This window comes from Sceloporus occidentalis, unplaced genomic scaffold (assembly GCF_023333645.1).
Source record: "Sceloporus occidentalis isolate IW3139 unplaced genomic scaffold, rSceOcc1.0.p SCAF_6, whole genome shotgun sequence".
Taxonomy (NCBI): Eukaryota; Metazoa; Chordata; class Lepidosauria; order Squamata; family Phrynosomatidae; genus Sceloporus; species Sceloporus occidentalis.
Window position 1 is genome coordinate 65,859,218 of NW_028316986.1, and position 15,862 is coordinate 65,875,079.

The window sequence follows — 15,862 nt, forward strand, 5'->3', positions numbered from 1 at the left end:
CACTAACGAGAATGAAAGTCAATGCTTCATTCTTGGCTCATTCAGTGTTTATGAAATTAATACCCGATTAAACATACATTTGCTTTTGTCCACAAGGAGAGATAGAGTTGGTCCTCAACTTTCGCTGGATTTAGGAGTGCAGGATCCCAGAAAAAGTGGAAAAATTTTGAATATATGATTTAAAAAAAACCACTTGAGAGAACACTTCTCAAAGCATTTGTAGGTCTTCCAGTGCAATTCTATGGTCAGCTTCTAGTGAAAGTTGCACTGGAGGACCTAGAAATGCCTAGAGATGACATATTTTTCCAGTCACATATAGGGCAGCAGTGAAGGTGATAACAAATACAGTAATGTGCAGATGATCAAATCCGTGAATGCTTAACCAGCAGAGGGACAACTGTATATATAGAGAGGGAGGGAGGGAGGGAGTAGCAGGGCACTCAAGACTATGCCATATCAGGTCCTGTGAAACATTTGATATACGCAGAATTGGCCTGCATTGTGTGATGGAGGAAAAGAGTAGACTGTAGGATAACTATGTAAACTGGAGGCGCCCATTTTTGCTTCTGAGGCATTCCTCCGCACCAAAAAGAACCTGCTAAAAGCGGGTTCTTTTTTGTTCCGCGGCAGATGCCTTGAGTGCGCTGTTGGTGCACTGTCATGCATTGATAACGCAAGCGGCGTGACGTGCGGATGCTGCACCATGCTTGCATCATCATGGCAGCCCCCTTATGGATGGGAAATCGCCATCATGGCAGCACCACCATGCTCTAGGGCTCAGGAGTGTGCAGATACTCCACACGCCTGAGCCATAATTTTGGCCGCAGGCCGCTGCAAACCAACAGTCTGTACGGGGCCTATGAATGTTAGTGACATTAATCTGTATAGCATTATCTACATTTCCTTAAGAGGATTCAAAAATGTTTCTAATTTGCTGATCAACAGGACCCTGTCTGTTTTGGTGGTGTACTGAAAAAAATGATCAACTTAAGCAGTTTTGGGAAAATTACATTTTAATTATGGAGATTCTGGAAGGAAACCAGGTAAAGTTATAACATTTGACAAGTCATTGCTGGAATTCTGTCTGCTATTTGCAGAAATAGGCAAAAGTAGCAGGCTGTATCATTCTTGAGATGGCAGGTGGAACAGCAAATGTGTAGCTATAAAGGGAACAAAGTGAGGGCATTGCCCCCCAACAAGAATTGTGCCCCTGATGAAGTTTTCATTCAGTCCCCAAACTACTAGCATTGCAGAGAGAAAGACAATGAATTTGAAAATCGTTCACCTCTAGAAATCTATTTGCTTGTGTTTTCATTACCTTGGTAATTTTGCTTGCCTTTTTTTAGATGTGTAGATTTCTGAATGCTCAGCTGAAGTTTTTAAGTTAGCACAGTGCTAGAAATTGCAGGAATTAAGTTAAATTTCATGTTGGAGGATTGTATTCTTCTTTGGGGCGGGGGCAAATGAGTTCGTAGCTACATCACTGTGTAACTGTGGCAGAGAGATTTTGAAAATAGAAGTAATTGTTCAGTTTAATTATACTTTCTTCTAAGTTCAACCAAAGTAGATCTCAACCCTGTTTAAATAAAGTGTGTAGTAGTACAACAGGTCCTTGATATCTGCTGGGTTTCCCAAACAAATATATGCACTTGAAGTCTCATTCTAAGTTTATATTAGGGTTCTAGTAAAAAAACCTAAAATGGATCTGTAAATTTGGAAGTCTGCCCACATTTGATGTAACACATTGCAGGAATGACTATCCATTTCTTAACTAGACTTGTAATATTTTTTTATTTACAGAACATAAAGTGAATTAATGTAATTTTTTATTTTTTCCATTTTAGATACATGTTATAAAGCCCGTATTACCAAAATTAAATAGCTTATATGAACATGCGCTATCAGAAAAAAAAGGTAAGGCTGTTTTATAGGAAGTTTACATTAGCTCCCCGAGGCACTGAAAATTAGGTTTGTACAGTGTGACCTTCCCTTACACAGGGGATCCAGATGCCCCTGAATAAGGGGAATTCCGCGTATTGCTCATGGAATTCCCCTTAGTAATGGCACACAGCACATGCACCATTTGTTTCATTGTCGTACGCCTTCAGTGTATGCTTGAAGTGTATGGTGCGGGCACACTGTATATTTATTTTCAGGAATGAAGAAATTGTTCTGTGACTTAAGTAATCATTTTCCAGGTTTATTCATGGTAACAATTTATGATATGAACATTGGTGGTAAAAATTAGATAAATGAATGGTTCCCCAGGAGATCTTGTAGCCTGAAGACCAGTTTATACAATTGCTGGCCAGAGATTTGGTACATTGTGATACATCATCAGAACTATATTATGTTGAACATCCAACATAATATGTGGGTTCAGAAATTGGGTTTCCTGCAGTTCTTTGCTGCAAAATTGGAGGTAATGCCTACCTTCTCAATGTGAGAAAGGATCATTCAAATATTTTTATGTAATCACATACAAATATATTGTAATAATTTAGTAATGGTACATATTGATGATATGTGCTTCCTCTACAATTTTAGGTTAAAAAATGTTGAGAAATCCCAATCACTTTAGTACTAATGTACTTTTTTCTCTTCCTTTTCAATACAGATTGTTGGGTATTTCATCCATCATGGCATATGTGCATTTACAAGCGAATGTTTGAGAGTGAAAACAAAACATTGGCAAAAGAAGGTGTTGTTCATTTTCTTGAAATCTGGCAAACCAAATGTCTTCCCACATCACCAGGGTTTTCAGAGGTATGGTTTTCTTTTCTTTATTGTATCCTTGAACTTTTCTGTCAGTGTTGTTTGGGAGTAGAGGAGAGAGTTAAAATCTTTTTGCCCTGATTTGACAACAACATTCAGACTATGCAAAATTCATAAACAGTTATTCAGGGCACAGATGGACAACCTACTCTGGGGACTTAGAGAGAACATGAAGAAAATACATGAACATTCTCTGTCTTCATCTGGGCTGCACCTTGCTTGTTTTGCGCTGATCACGAGGGCAGGGGTGCTCACAGTCTCCCAATTATATTAAGATATACATAAAAACTGCTGTGACGGGACATTGGTAAGGAAATTGTGATTCATATAGTAGTAGTCCTCATTTTCCCAGTAAAGCTGGGAGAATCATGACAGCTCAAAAACCACTGGTGTTGGAAAGAAGATCATGATTCTGTAACATTCACACACACCACCCTCGTAAGACTCATTCAAATTCTGGGATATAGTTAAAATGAAGAGAGGGTTAGTATCCTCCCTTGTTTGATATTTGTAATTACAGTTGGTCCTCATATCCATGGATTCTTTGTTAATGGATTAAACCATCCACAGCTTGAAAATATTAAGAAATATATACATTTCAAAAAGCAAACTTGATTTTGCAATTTTATATAAGGAACATCATTTTACAACGCCATTGTATTTAATGGGACTTGAGCATCCAGAGATTTAGACATACATGGGTGGGCATAGAGCTCAACCCCAGCAGATACCAAGGCCCACTGTAATTCATCCATTTTAAAAAAGCAGGAATAGTCTGGTTAGATTACCACTATATGGAGTTCAGGAAATATTATTTCTACCATTAATATATATATTCACAATTCAATTAAATCTTCTAGATAAGCTTTTTATAATGTTTATATACCTCATTCATAATTCAGTTCATTCATAACCCCTTTAAACATTTTTGTATCATTCAGGCCATTTTTGTAGAATTAGAACCAAAGTTATTTTGTAAAGGTAAACTTGCATAGTTTCAGATGCAGTTTTGTATTCATCTTGGTTTTAGCAAGAATCAGTATCATTAAATTTGACCCAAAACAGATGGGCAGGAAAAAGCAGATTCCAGCCACTTCAGGGGCAGGGTGTGCACATAACACACCCTGAAGGTGGCCAGAAGCGATGCAGGGAGCACACCAAGAGCGCTCCAATCCAGAAAAGCTGGCACAAAAAAGAGCAGCAAAACACCGCTCCTGCTGGTGGCTGGGTTGGAGACTGTGCCAGTGGCCCAGGTTGGGCCTGAGCCTGTGCCTGTGTAGGCACCGTGGTCCCCCACCGATTGGAGGCCAACCAATGCTGGAGTAGCCAGAGGCCACTCCAAGCTGCCGGTCTGCATGATCCCTTTATATTGTTTCAAATGGATGATTTTAATTGTTTTTAATTTTTTACTGTGAAGTTTTTGAGATGTTTTTATTTTGTATGTTGCCTTGGGTCCCTTCCTGGGAGAAAGGCGGCATAAAAATGAAATAAAATAAATAAATAAAATGTTTATGTGCATATTCTGTAGAACAAATAAAATATCACTATTGTCTTCTGTTTCCTCTAATGCAAATGCAATTTCTTTCTTCAGTTCGTTATTGGCCCTTTAATGGATGCTCTTTCTGAAAGTTTTCTCTATAGCAGGTAATACATAATTTATTGAAAAAGACTGGATCATTTCTGTAGATGATAAAAGATAGCCTGATTATTTTTTGTCTATTATCTCTTGGGAGAGCTGTACATTCAGCGTTAGAAACCTGGAGAGAACGGAACAGATTTCAAATGTCACAATGGCTAGTTGAAGATTAAAAAAAAGAGAATGAATCCCAAAAGTTTCATCTTGTGTTCTGTTGGGATACAAGCTTTAATCATTAAGTTAAATCAGTGAACTTATTAGTTCAGGACATGCTTGAAACTAGCTTGGTTCTGCTTATCTGATAAAATGTTGGGTACATAAATAATTGTGTAGAATGGGGCTAGTAGAAAATGACAGGCTCCTGATTCTGTTTCTTTAAAAGCTTTCATTGCGTTGAGAAACCCCCCAGAATGGGTGGATTATGATATGGAGAACAGCAGAATAACCAAAGATGGGATGAAAGCTGTTTCACAAGTGGAAGGCCTGGCCACAGAAAGCATTTTTGCCTAACCTTTCAGTACTTTCCCTTCTCCTTCAGCACATTTTAGTCACCAGGGAACTCTAATCTCTGGAAGAGGCTTTTTGAAAGGGTCAGGGAACTGCTAGGGAAAGGACAAGGCAGCCTTTTTGCATGCACTTATTTTTGGATTGAAGACATTAAAGTTCCTGTTAATTACATATATACTCGACCTCATGTATAAGTTGAGGACAGGTTTTGGGACCAAAATTATAGATTTTGATATGACCCATTGATAAATCGAGGGTATAACTTAAGGGCATGTAACAAAGGATCTAAAGGATGAAGGAAAGAAAACCATGCCAGAGAACTTAGAAAATTCTGGCAGGCATAACTAATATTAAAGACCAGATGGATGAGAGAATGCAGGGGGCATCAAGGCTTCCATGATAGTTAATGCTCTTGCCTTTCACAAGGGGACAGTTCCTTTTTTAAAATAAGAGTTAAAGTACAGTACTTGCATTGACCCATGGATAAGACGACCCAGGTTTTTTGGGTTAGTTTTTTGACCAAAATTTCTAGATTTATACATGAGTATATACAGTAGATAAGCTTCCTTTGTAATAACATACATGTGTATATAAACACTACTACCATTATTCTATATCACTACTTAGTTACATATGTGTAACTAAATAACATCGCCTGGCTTGACACCCCCCTCATCTTAAAACAGTCAGCAGCTAGATCAGTCAAAGGTTTGTTCAGTTGCTGATCAGGGCTGAAAGATGGTTATGTTTCCAGACCTCTCCCACCAGCAAGCTGTGCTGAGATGAGGGATTGTAACAGCAGTTCTGTTTCTGATTATTGCAGCAATACTCATTGGTGGGAATTGGCTGGAAACATGATCTACCTTGGTGCTCCAATCAGAAGCTGAACAGACCTTTGCCCAGTGAGGCTGCTGGTTGTTACGGTGGACTAGAAGGCATATATGTAGTCTTAAAGTAAGACTGTGTAGTCTTACTAAAGGTTACAAATCCAAAACTGCAATACAGAATACCAGCCTCTCTCTATATCAGTGGTTTCCAACCTTCCTAATGCCACGACCCTTTAATACAGGTCCTCATGTTGTGGTGACCCAAACCCATGAAATTATTTTTGTTGCTACTTCATAACTGTAATTAAATAGGTGTTTTCCAGTGGTCTTAGGTGACCCCCATGAAAGGGTCATTCGACCCCCAAAGGGGTCTCGACCCACAGGTTGGGAACCACTGGTCTATATAGAGATATTAGCAATGTGCAAATTTGTTTATGTTATTAACAACAAGATGAAAATTTATTAATACTTAAGAACCTTAACTTTGCATTTTTCCACTATTTTTCCTTTTTCTTAACAGATTACCAGGTCAGACTGTAGGAACCTGTCCCCCATTAGGAATGAAGCTTCAGGCATTCCTGGCTACTTTCTTCACAAGCCTTCCAGCAGAAGAGAAAGGTACGTTAAGAAGCTATTATTATTATTATTATTATTATTATTATTATTATTAACCATTATTTATAAAGCGCTGTAAATTTACACAGCGCTGTACATACAATCTTTTTAATTAGACGGTTCCCTGCCCTCAGGCTTACAATCTAAAAAGACATGACATAAAAGGAGAAGGGAAAGGTGGTGGGGCTAGTAGGCTAATACATATAAAGTACATAGCAATACAGGAAATGGTTCGATAAAACAGGCATCAAAAGAACATCAAATAGCAAGCGACAATTATGCAATGCCTGGGAACGCTTCTCTGAACAGGATGGTCTTCAACTCTGTTTTGAAGCTGGTTAAAGAAGTGATGGCCCTTGCTCACGGGGGGAAGAAGGTTCCAGGAGTGAGGGGCAGCGAGTGAAAAGGGGTGAATCCGAGATGGGGCAGAGGAAATCCTGGGCTGGGACAGCAGACCTTGACTACCAGAGCGGAGGGCCCTGGTGGGAAGGTGAGGAGAAAGAAGGTCTGATAAGTAAGGAGGGGCCAGCCCATGGAGGGCTTTAAACGTTGACAGCAGGAGCTTGTACTGAATACGGAAAGGGAGGGGGAGCCAGTGAAGGGATGCCAACACAGGAGAGATGTGGTCAGAGCGGTGAGTGGAAGTGATAATGCATGCAGCTAGGTTGTCTGCTTGTTTTATTGCTGTTGGGTAGCAAAGAAGTTTTTATTGAGGTAGGTCTATAGTAGAACATCCACATGGTGGAGTGGTTTGAGTGTTGGGCTAGAACTCCAGAAAACCAGAGTTAAAATTCACACTCAGCCATGGAAATCTACTGGGCTGGTCTTATTATTATTATTATTAACCTTTATTTATAAAGCACTGTAAATTTACACATTTAAATATTCTATAAGCCTTAGAACAAGGATGGACAAAGTATGGCCTGTTACAGACTGCCAAAATAAAGCTGCTTCAGGTCTCTTTGGAGATATGCTGTTTAAATGATGCATGCATCCTAAGAATCCGGAAGCTGCACCAAAACTGCACTCCAGTGCTTAGGAATGGAATAATAATAATTTGTTGGTGAATCCAGGCTGATTAGCTGAAGGGAGCAACTGAATTTAAAGAATGTAATCCAAATTTTTGTTGAAAAAAATTAAATTTAAGGTTAGAATTGCTATCTGTTAGTAAAAAAATTTTTAAAAAATTCTTTTTAAAGGTACTTTTTTGTTAAAGTTTATACAGAAGATGAGCAATAGACACTGGTGTGCTGTTCCCATTTTGTTTTTCTCCATGGCTCTGGCACATATTCCACCATACAGAGCTCTGGATGTTGGAGGACTTCTATCTCTGAGGTAATGTTCTGAGTTGTATATATATGATATTCTAAGCCCTTGGCTCATTGTTTAATTTTTTAAAGTGTGTATCTGTGCGGATCTCTGCTTACATTGCACTGCTGCCTATACTAAATGTGAGCTTTACTTTTGAGTAATTCACTACTGCCACCAAAAGTGAAGCTTCCACCCTTCATGTGAGAGTTCAGCACTTCATCCCACTACTGGATGCAAGTGTGGGGCATCCCATTAGCACTACCAACTGTCAGGATTCTTAACAGGCAATCCTACAACTCTGGTTAAGTGTGTGGATCTTTACACTTATCCACCAGATGAGAAGCCTTCATAATATTCTCTTCAAACACACAGTGGGAAGAATTTCCCTGATCACTACCACCTCTGTTACATGTAAGGACTTCCTTCTGTCCTCCTTGTGTAACACCAACTGTGAGGTCAGTTTAAATGTCCTCAAGGTTCCTGTGAGGATTTATCCTCAACAGGACACCCTCCCCCTTCCACTTTCAATGCTTCCACCAGAGGCACTACCTTATCTGAAACCAGGCTCTCAGAATGATAGTGATTTCAGTGGCCAAAAGTATATAAAAACCAAAAAAAAAGTTTATTTATAGAAGTTAAACATAAAACAGCAGGTTATTTATACATAGCAGTAGAAACACCACATACTCTCCTCTCAAGTTACATCACACTTTTACCAATCATTCAATTCAAAATTCCTTTCTCTCACTCCAACCTTAGTCTCTCTCAGACCTTATTAAACACCTTCAGCTGCACTCGTCTCAAACGCTAGGCAAAAACTGAACTTCATACACCACACAAACTGTCATTCACTAACTGTCCCATGGAAATCTCAAACATTCCACCTGTCAGCATCTACTTAAATACTCCATTGTCTCTCTGTTACCAAAAGTTACTTCCCTCATGTTAAGCAAGATGTTTACATACAAACCTGTGACATCACAATATCATATCCATTTGCAGAGATGTCCTGCAGTGTACTATGATCACACATCAGATTCTTCTACGAGGAGCTGCCCAGTGTTATCTTCTTCAAGCAGCAATACTTTTGACAGATATTGTAAGTATTTATATTTAGTTGCATTACATTTTGGAAAACGTATTTTGCTGAATATAAATCATTACTTTTCTAGAGCTTATATAGAAAAACTTTGCTACTCACTAAATTTAAGAATACAGAATTTTTTGAAAAAGAAAGTACAGTGGACCCTTGTTACACGCTGGGGTTTGGTTCCAAGATCCCCCGTGGATAACAAAATCCATGGATGCTCAAGTCCCATTAAATATAATGACATAGCAAAATGGTGTCCCTTATAAAAATGGAAAATCAAGGTTTGATATTTGAAATTTATACTTTTTTTGAACATTTTCAAACCGTGGATGCTTGAATCCATGTATAAAAAATCCGTGTATAAGAAGGGCCTACTGTATTTTAGTGTCTTCACACATTAAATAGAAAACAAATAGATTGAAAAACCCAATTTGCCATACTCTGATCTCTGTGCACTTTAATTTGCACTTGTGTGTGTGTGTGTGTTGTATGCCTTCAAGCCGTTTCCAACTTATGGCAACCCTAAGGCAAACCTACCATGGGGTTTTCTTGGCAAGATTTGTTCAGAGGAGATTTGCCATTGCCTTCCCCTAAGGCTGAGAGCATGTGACTTGCCCAAGGTCACCCAGTAGGTTTCATGGCTGAGCGGCAATCGAACCCTGGTCTCCAGAGTCATAGTCTAGCACTCAAACTACTATGCCACACTGGCTCTTAATTAGTACTTACATTTTGTTAAATAGTTATATCACTGTATTAAATATCACCACAACAGGAAACTAGTAAAACACCAAATTCAAGAGACTGTATTGTGGTAAATTTTGTTTCTTTCCTTCCGCCTCCCCTTTAGTAAAACAGACTTGCTTCGTTAATTCAAATGCAGAATTATGCCATATATGAACATGGGTCATTTAGTTAGTTTATGTCCTGCTTTCTCCCATCATTGAACCCAGAGTGGCTTACAATAATTTAAAATAAGAATTTAGCTAAAATTTATTTTACAAAAGTTAAAAAATTAAACAATTCTGTTTAAAAATTCATATGTAAAATGTTTAAAATAGAATTAAAGGATAATTGACAAAATACAAGATAAAAACAAATTTTATCATATCCAACAGTCTTCTGCCATGTGATTAAAAAGCAAAGGCTTGTCTAAATAAAAAAAGAAAGAGAGTAGAGAAGGGGCTAAATGGACCTCATGTGGAAGGCAGTTCACAACCCTGCAAACAGCAGCTGAGAATACTCTCTACCATGTCCTTGCCAAATGTGCCTGTGATGGTGGTAAGACTGAGATAAAGCCCTCTTGCAAAGATCATAAAATTTGGGCCAGCTTGTATAGGGAGCTATGGTTTCCCTATACCATGTTATTGTTACAGCTCATTGGAAAGATCTCAGATTGCTACATAGTTCTTGCTTTCTCGAAAATGAATTAGCTTCAGGTTACATATATAAATTAGCTTCAGGTTATGTATATATTTCATTATGTATATGCAAATACTCCAAAATGCAAAAAAAAAAAAAAAAAAGGGGGGGGGGAATATCCAAAACAGTCCCAAGCATTGTGGGTAAGGAATAATCAACCTGTATTGAGCATGAACTGAAGAATTGTGCCCTGAACATGTGTAACAGTTTTCATTCCAGTATCCATGTTCACAGAGGATATGACAGTTGAAAATGATATTTTAAACAGCTATTTTAATTGACAATGGAAAATTGTGTCCTAAAGGTATGGATCAAATTTAGTTTTGATAACCCAATAATCAGTTCAGTTACTGCATCTCAAACAGGCAAATGGAATGGTAGATGGGCAGATTCTATTAATTAATCCAATTTAAGAAAGGTAGCTCTCTCAGGTGGTGTCTGCATGGGTCTGAATGCTCTGGAAGCAGCCCTGAGTATCCTTGTCCTGCCCCCACCTTTCCCCATTATGTGGGGTCCTCCACTCCAATGTGGGGCAGCTGTTTGCACATATGTCCTGCTGTGTTGCCTGGCGCAACTGTCAAGTCACTCGCTCTGAGGTCAGAACGAGTGCCCAGCCTCAATCACATGGCTATGCTTCTCATTCTGACTTCAGAGTGAGTGACTCACTGTTGACACTACTGCAGTGGGCAGCATGTGGGATGTGTTTTAAACAGCCACCTAGTATTGAAACAGAATTTTAAGAGGGGTACATCCCAGGTTTGGTGCTGGATCATCTGGACCTTGTCTGGACTGCTTGTGCCAAACTCAGAGACTGGGCCATCATTTGAGCTCCCCACCAAGAGGATGGTGTGGGGGGAAGGAAAGCTGTTTTATTTGGTCCATCCAGACAGGGCCTTAGAGAAGGATCGAGAAAGAGAAAGCACATGCTCATTACTATTACTAGCCAGAAGGCAAATTATCCATTGCTTCACTTGAATATGCTTGATCACTTGAACTGCAGTATTCTGAAATGAATGCTCTTCTGGGCTCTTTCATGTTTCAACTAAATTGACAGTGTTTAGGTGAAGTTACTGGTAGTATTCACATCTGAAATCACCTCAGCTAAATGAAACTTCAAAGATTTTTTCAAAAATTGAATTGAAATTGCCTCCCCCCCCCCCCCCCAGCTGTGATGAAGAATTCATTAGGAAGTGTCCATTTTTCTTGATGTTGAGTTAACTCAGTTTTACAATGGTTACAATCAGTGCCTTACAAAATCTTATTTGGTAACATGTTTTTAAAATGTAGAATTAACTGTATTAATTTTAAACAATCGCTGTAATTTTTGTCTCTATTTCAGTTAAATAAAAAGACTCATATTTGCTTTTTACTATAATTTGTAAAGTGACAGTATGCTATGTTTAAATGTAATACAGAAGCTAATATTTGTTTTCTTAGTTTCTAATCTTAGTTAAATTGGGTTTTTTTAAAGGAGAAAGTATCCCTTTCAGATATTTCAAACTTCATTGTATGTCTGAGACCAGAAGAGTCATTAGGCAGAGGAACTATTTTGTGGAGAAAGGTAAGAACAACAAAATACACATTGGCTAGAATCTTGTTGGTGATATGCATGTTACTTGAGTTACACACACACACATATAGAGGTGTTTGTTTGTTTGTTCAGTTCTCAAACACCCTGCCCTGTCAGCAGCTTTCTAGCCCAGGGGAGCTGGCTGAGGAGGCTACCTGGCATCAGCTGTCCTGGCTCCATTTCTGTAGCTGGAGAAAGAGAAGTGACGTTGCTTTCCCAAGTTTCCGATGAGTAGCTGGAGATCTTGGGAGGGTAACCGCTCTCTTTAAATGAGCAAATATTATTAGTTTGAGAGAAATCTAATCTGATTATCAAGGATTGCATCCTGTGCTATGTGATAAGAAGCCCACGTGCACCGTGTGATCTTCTCCCCTGCTTTTCTGCTGCAGTCCCCTAAAAAGCCTCTCCTGTGGGGATTCAGGAAAGGTCTGTGTGATGTCATAGGCAGTATTAATTCTAAGGACAGTAAACAGAAAGTAAAAATGCAGTACAGTCAAATCTGTGCATCAAAATAGAGACAGCAGGTAAAATGTTAAAAGTAATAGTGCTTCCACTAGCAAAGTAGATTAAAACATCTGGATAAATAAAGGTATTTATCTTTTTGCTGGGTGGTTAAAGGATATATATTGTGAGAATCACACTCCTTTTCAGGAGGGTGTTCCATTGCTAGGGATTCACTGCTAGATAAGTCCCTTTTTGATGTTACTCCAGTGGTAAAGAAATACGGAGAATGGCTGATATGGGAGTATGTGGGTCTTCAGACACTTAATGTTTCAAGGGAAAGCACTAGCATCTTAATGTGGGTTCAGAAGAGGTGGCCAGTGGGCAAAACTGCCTTAAGCCTAAATAGTTTTGGCAAAATGAACTGACCTTATAAAAATTCTAGAGGCTTGATGTTGTACTTATTAAAAAATTGTGTACATCTTCATAGTCAAGCCACATGTAATCTAATGAATTTATCAGAGCATAGATTAATAATAATAATAATATTTATTTATTTATTCATTCATTAATTCCTTACCTATGTCTCCCCATGAATAGAGGTGGGGGACGACAACTGAGCCAACCTATGTTGTGGTATAAAATTATATTGGTTTTATGCTTTTTATGCTTGTATCCTGTCCCAGTATCTGAGGAGAATGGATGGAGTGAAATATTTATAATAAATAATAATAATAAAATATGTGTATTTAGTTTTGAGCTATGTGCTGGCAATTGAAGCCTTAAAACTAGCTCATATTTGAACAAATTGATAATTAATTTATTTGATTTAGAAAATTGGATTGTAATGTGAAATGTCCTGCATTTGAAAGTAGGCAAATATAGCTGTATTTGTTTTGTAAAACAAAGAATGGTGATGGATCACAAAAGTAATTCAGCTTTTTCTCCCTTAGCTTTGTGACTGGATGTGTATAAATGACATGCACTTTCGAAAAGCTTTAAACTTCAGCGTGCCTCAAGACAAAACATTGTTGAGTGTTCATGTGCAATTTCTTGTGGAAGATTATCTGAAAACACCTACAGCCAGTTGTAAGTATTGTATAAATAGTATTATATTGTAAATAATGATTTGTGATAAAGCAGTAAAGAATTTGTAAAATAGTTCCATTCCCATTTTACAAAGTTAAGAACTGTATAAGAGTGTTTGGGACACTCATTGACTGATATGTAATACTGTTATGGAGTAACGTTTGGTTAATGTTTTAATGTATGAAATTTTGTTTGTGATAAAAAGAGGGTTGGACATCTTATTTCTTTTTTAAAAACAAACACACACCATTTATATCCTAATATTTTATTTAGAAAGATGGTTCACGTAGCCACGCAAGTTTGGGTCTGGTTAGATAGAAAATTCCATCTGTACTAATCAGAACTCTCATCTGTACTCTCTAAAGTTCTGTGGAAGAAAACTAGATTATTAAGATAAATATAAGTAAATAAAGCTGGTCTAACAAGTAGAATCAAATTTTAAGCATTTAAAATTCTGTTTCTGACCACATCAACCAGTCTTCTTTGCTTTCCTTCTCTTTCTTTTTCAAAGTAATGTCTTTCTGCACATCTTACTGGAATCCCCAGTTACGCAAAGTTCTCTGCCCTGTGGGTGGCCTGCTTCACTGTTCCGATCTTTGTACAAAGCCATGCCATTTCCTAATTTAAAGAAAATCTCTTTTTGTGAACCAAAGAGATAGGCAAAGAGCTACATGCCAAAGGTGGTTTTGGATTAGTGGTGGTGGTGGTTTTTTTTTAAAATAAAATAGCTTATCAAAACACCTTTGAGTCCTAAAGGAAACTGAGAAGCAGTGCTATCACATAGTGTATGCATCTATCGTTCAAAGCAGAAATAGCAAAAGTCCCAGTGGATGCACAAATCCTTCAGCAAACATGAAGTAGCTCTTTGGATCCTGTTAATTACGTATTAATAGCCTGGGGTTTGGCCCTCATTAAATTTAGTTGGTATATGGTTCACTGATTTAACTGGTAATAGGATTACACTCATGTTCTGAAACAGGGCAAGGTAAACGATTAAAATACTGAAGATTTTGAACAGGGTTATTTGTCATTTGCTAATTCTTTCTATTAATTAAGGGGCTCTAATGCCATGCTGCACTATTCCAGCACAGAAGCCATTCTGTGTGGTGCTACTTGCTTGAACAGATAAAACATAGCAATCTAATAAATAATTTTGATGCTTTTAAAAATCTTTCTGGTTGTATTTTTTGTGGTACATATACCTCTGTGTGTGTTTAAGATAACATTTCTTGTGGACTTCAAAATATTTTAATGCCTTTTAAAATGTAACACATTGCTTGTAGTGGAAATAGTTGAGCTCCAGTTGAGCTGATGATGAAATAACAGAGTTTATTATGGAATTACATATCTTAAGACATGTGTATCCATGAACACCCATTCAAATTTAATTTTTAAAATTATATTTTTTTCTACTAGCAGAAGATTCCCTTATGCCAGACTGGTCTGATGCTAAACTTGTTGCTACAATGATTTTTCTGGCTGCAGATGTGGAAGATATAAAACACAGGTAGGCATTGTTCAAAGAAATTTTACTCCACTCTTAAGCCAAAAAGACTTTCAGATTCTTATTAATAATAAGTCATTTTCTGCCTTTGGGCTTGCTGTCTGACACAACATAATAGGAAAATGTTTGGGGTTGGAGAAGGAAAAAAGCAAACTAAATATAGTTTTAGAGTTCATTTCATTTCATTTCTTATTAACATTTGTTCTGCAAGGAGACCAGCTTCTTGCAACTGTTCTTCTCTCATCAGTGTAAAGGGCCAGATTGGTCTCTCCCTTGTTACAGTGCTGTTTATGACAGAGTTTTTTGAAAACTACACAGTAACAACCAGCACACCACACAGCCCTGTGAGCCCCTTACCTGCCCTCACATTTTTTCTGAAGACCCTTATCACAGCCTGTAATATCAGATGGGGCTATCTGGCCACGTGAGTGTAGCTAGGCATCCTGTTTCCACTATTATGGGCTGCAACAGGAGCTTTCAGAGAAGGTGCGATGGTGGGGGCAGGTAAGGGGTATTTGGCGGCAGCAGCAGCTTGAGGATACAGCAGCAGACAGGCATGTAAACACCCACCCATTGCAGTGCCATCCTGGGGACTGACTCACATCGGAACTAGGCAGGATAGCTTGGGTTTGGCCTGTGCTCTCCTGCCCGTCTCTTCAGGCCTTAAGTCTTTAAGGTGCCACATGACTCATGCCATTTTTGTTGCAACAGATACACTGCTTCCCCTCTCTAAAGTTACTGTAAACTGGGATACCTTCTGCTTCATGCAGTATGGGAGGTGCAGATGTATAACCTACCTTCCATGCTAATATTTATTAATGTGTCATCTACCCTGAAGTCAACAGTTTTTAATGCCTATGTGTTTAATATTTGCTTTGTGTTGGGGTAATGCCAGAACAGAATGGATTGAGTTGAAGCCCCTTCTGAACCCACTACTGGATGTCTTGCTCAAACTTGGCACTAATCCATACATCTCATCACAGAAATCAGATAAAAGCCTACAGCTGCTGTTGAAATTGCTGCAGACCTGTTCAAGGAAATGGTCCAGTCCACAAGCTGGTTAGTGGTACCTTCAGCA

The 15,862-nt window shown here is 38.3% G+C and overlaps 1 protein-coding gene across 3 annotated transcripts in view; it reads left to right on the plus strand.

Annotated features, from left to right (window-relative positions):
* TARBP1 (tRNA guanosine 2 -O-methyltransferase TARBP1) overlaps positions 1-15,862 on the plus strand; it is a 46,284-nt gene that overhangs the window by 2,620 nt on the left and 27,802 nt on the right. For all 3 annotated transcript variants that reach the window (XR_016281728.1, XM_089529893.1, XM_089529895.1), the window contains exons 2-12: positions 946-1,043; positions 1,845-1,914; positions 2,618-2,766; positions 4,367-4,419; positions 6,266-6,363; positions 7,560-7,695; positions 8,674-8,770; positions 11,652-11,741; positions 13,145-13,280; positions 14,697-14,787; positions 15,680-15,843. Coding sequence is in view for 2 of the 3 variants with exons in the window: in XM_089529893.1 (XP_089386019.1) it covers positions 946-1,043; positions 1,845-1,914; positions 2,618-2,766; positions 4,367-4,419; positions 6,266-6,363; positions 7,560-7,695; positions 8,674-8,770; positions 11,652-11,741; positions 13,145-13,280; positions 14,697-14,787; positions 15,680-15,843 (1,182 nt within the window). In the remaining variant the exon portion in view is untranslated. The remainder of the gene's footprint in view (positions 1-945; positions 1,044-1,844; positions 1,915-2,617; positions 2,767-4,366; positions 4,420-6,265; positions 6,364-7,559; positions 7,696-8,673; positions 8,771-11,651; positions 11,742-13,144; positions 13,281-14,696; positions 14,788-15,679; positions 15,844-15,862) is intronic.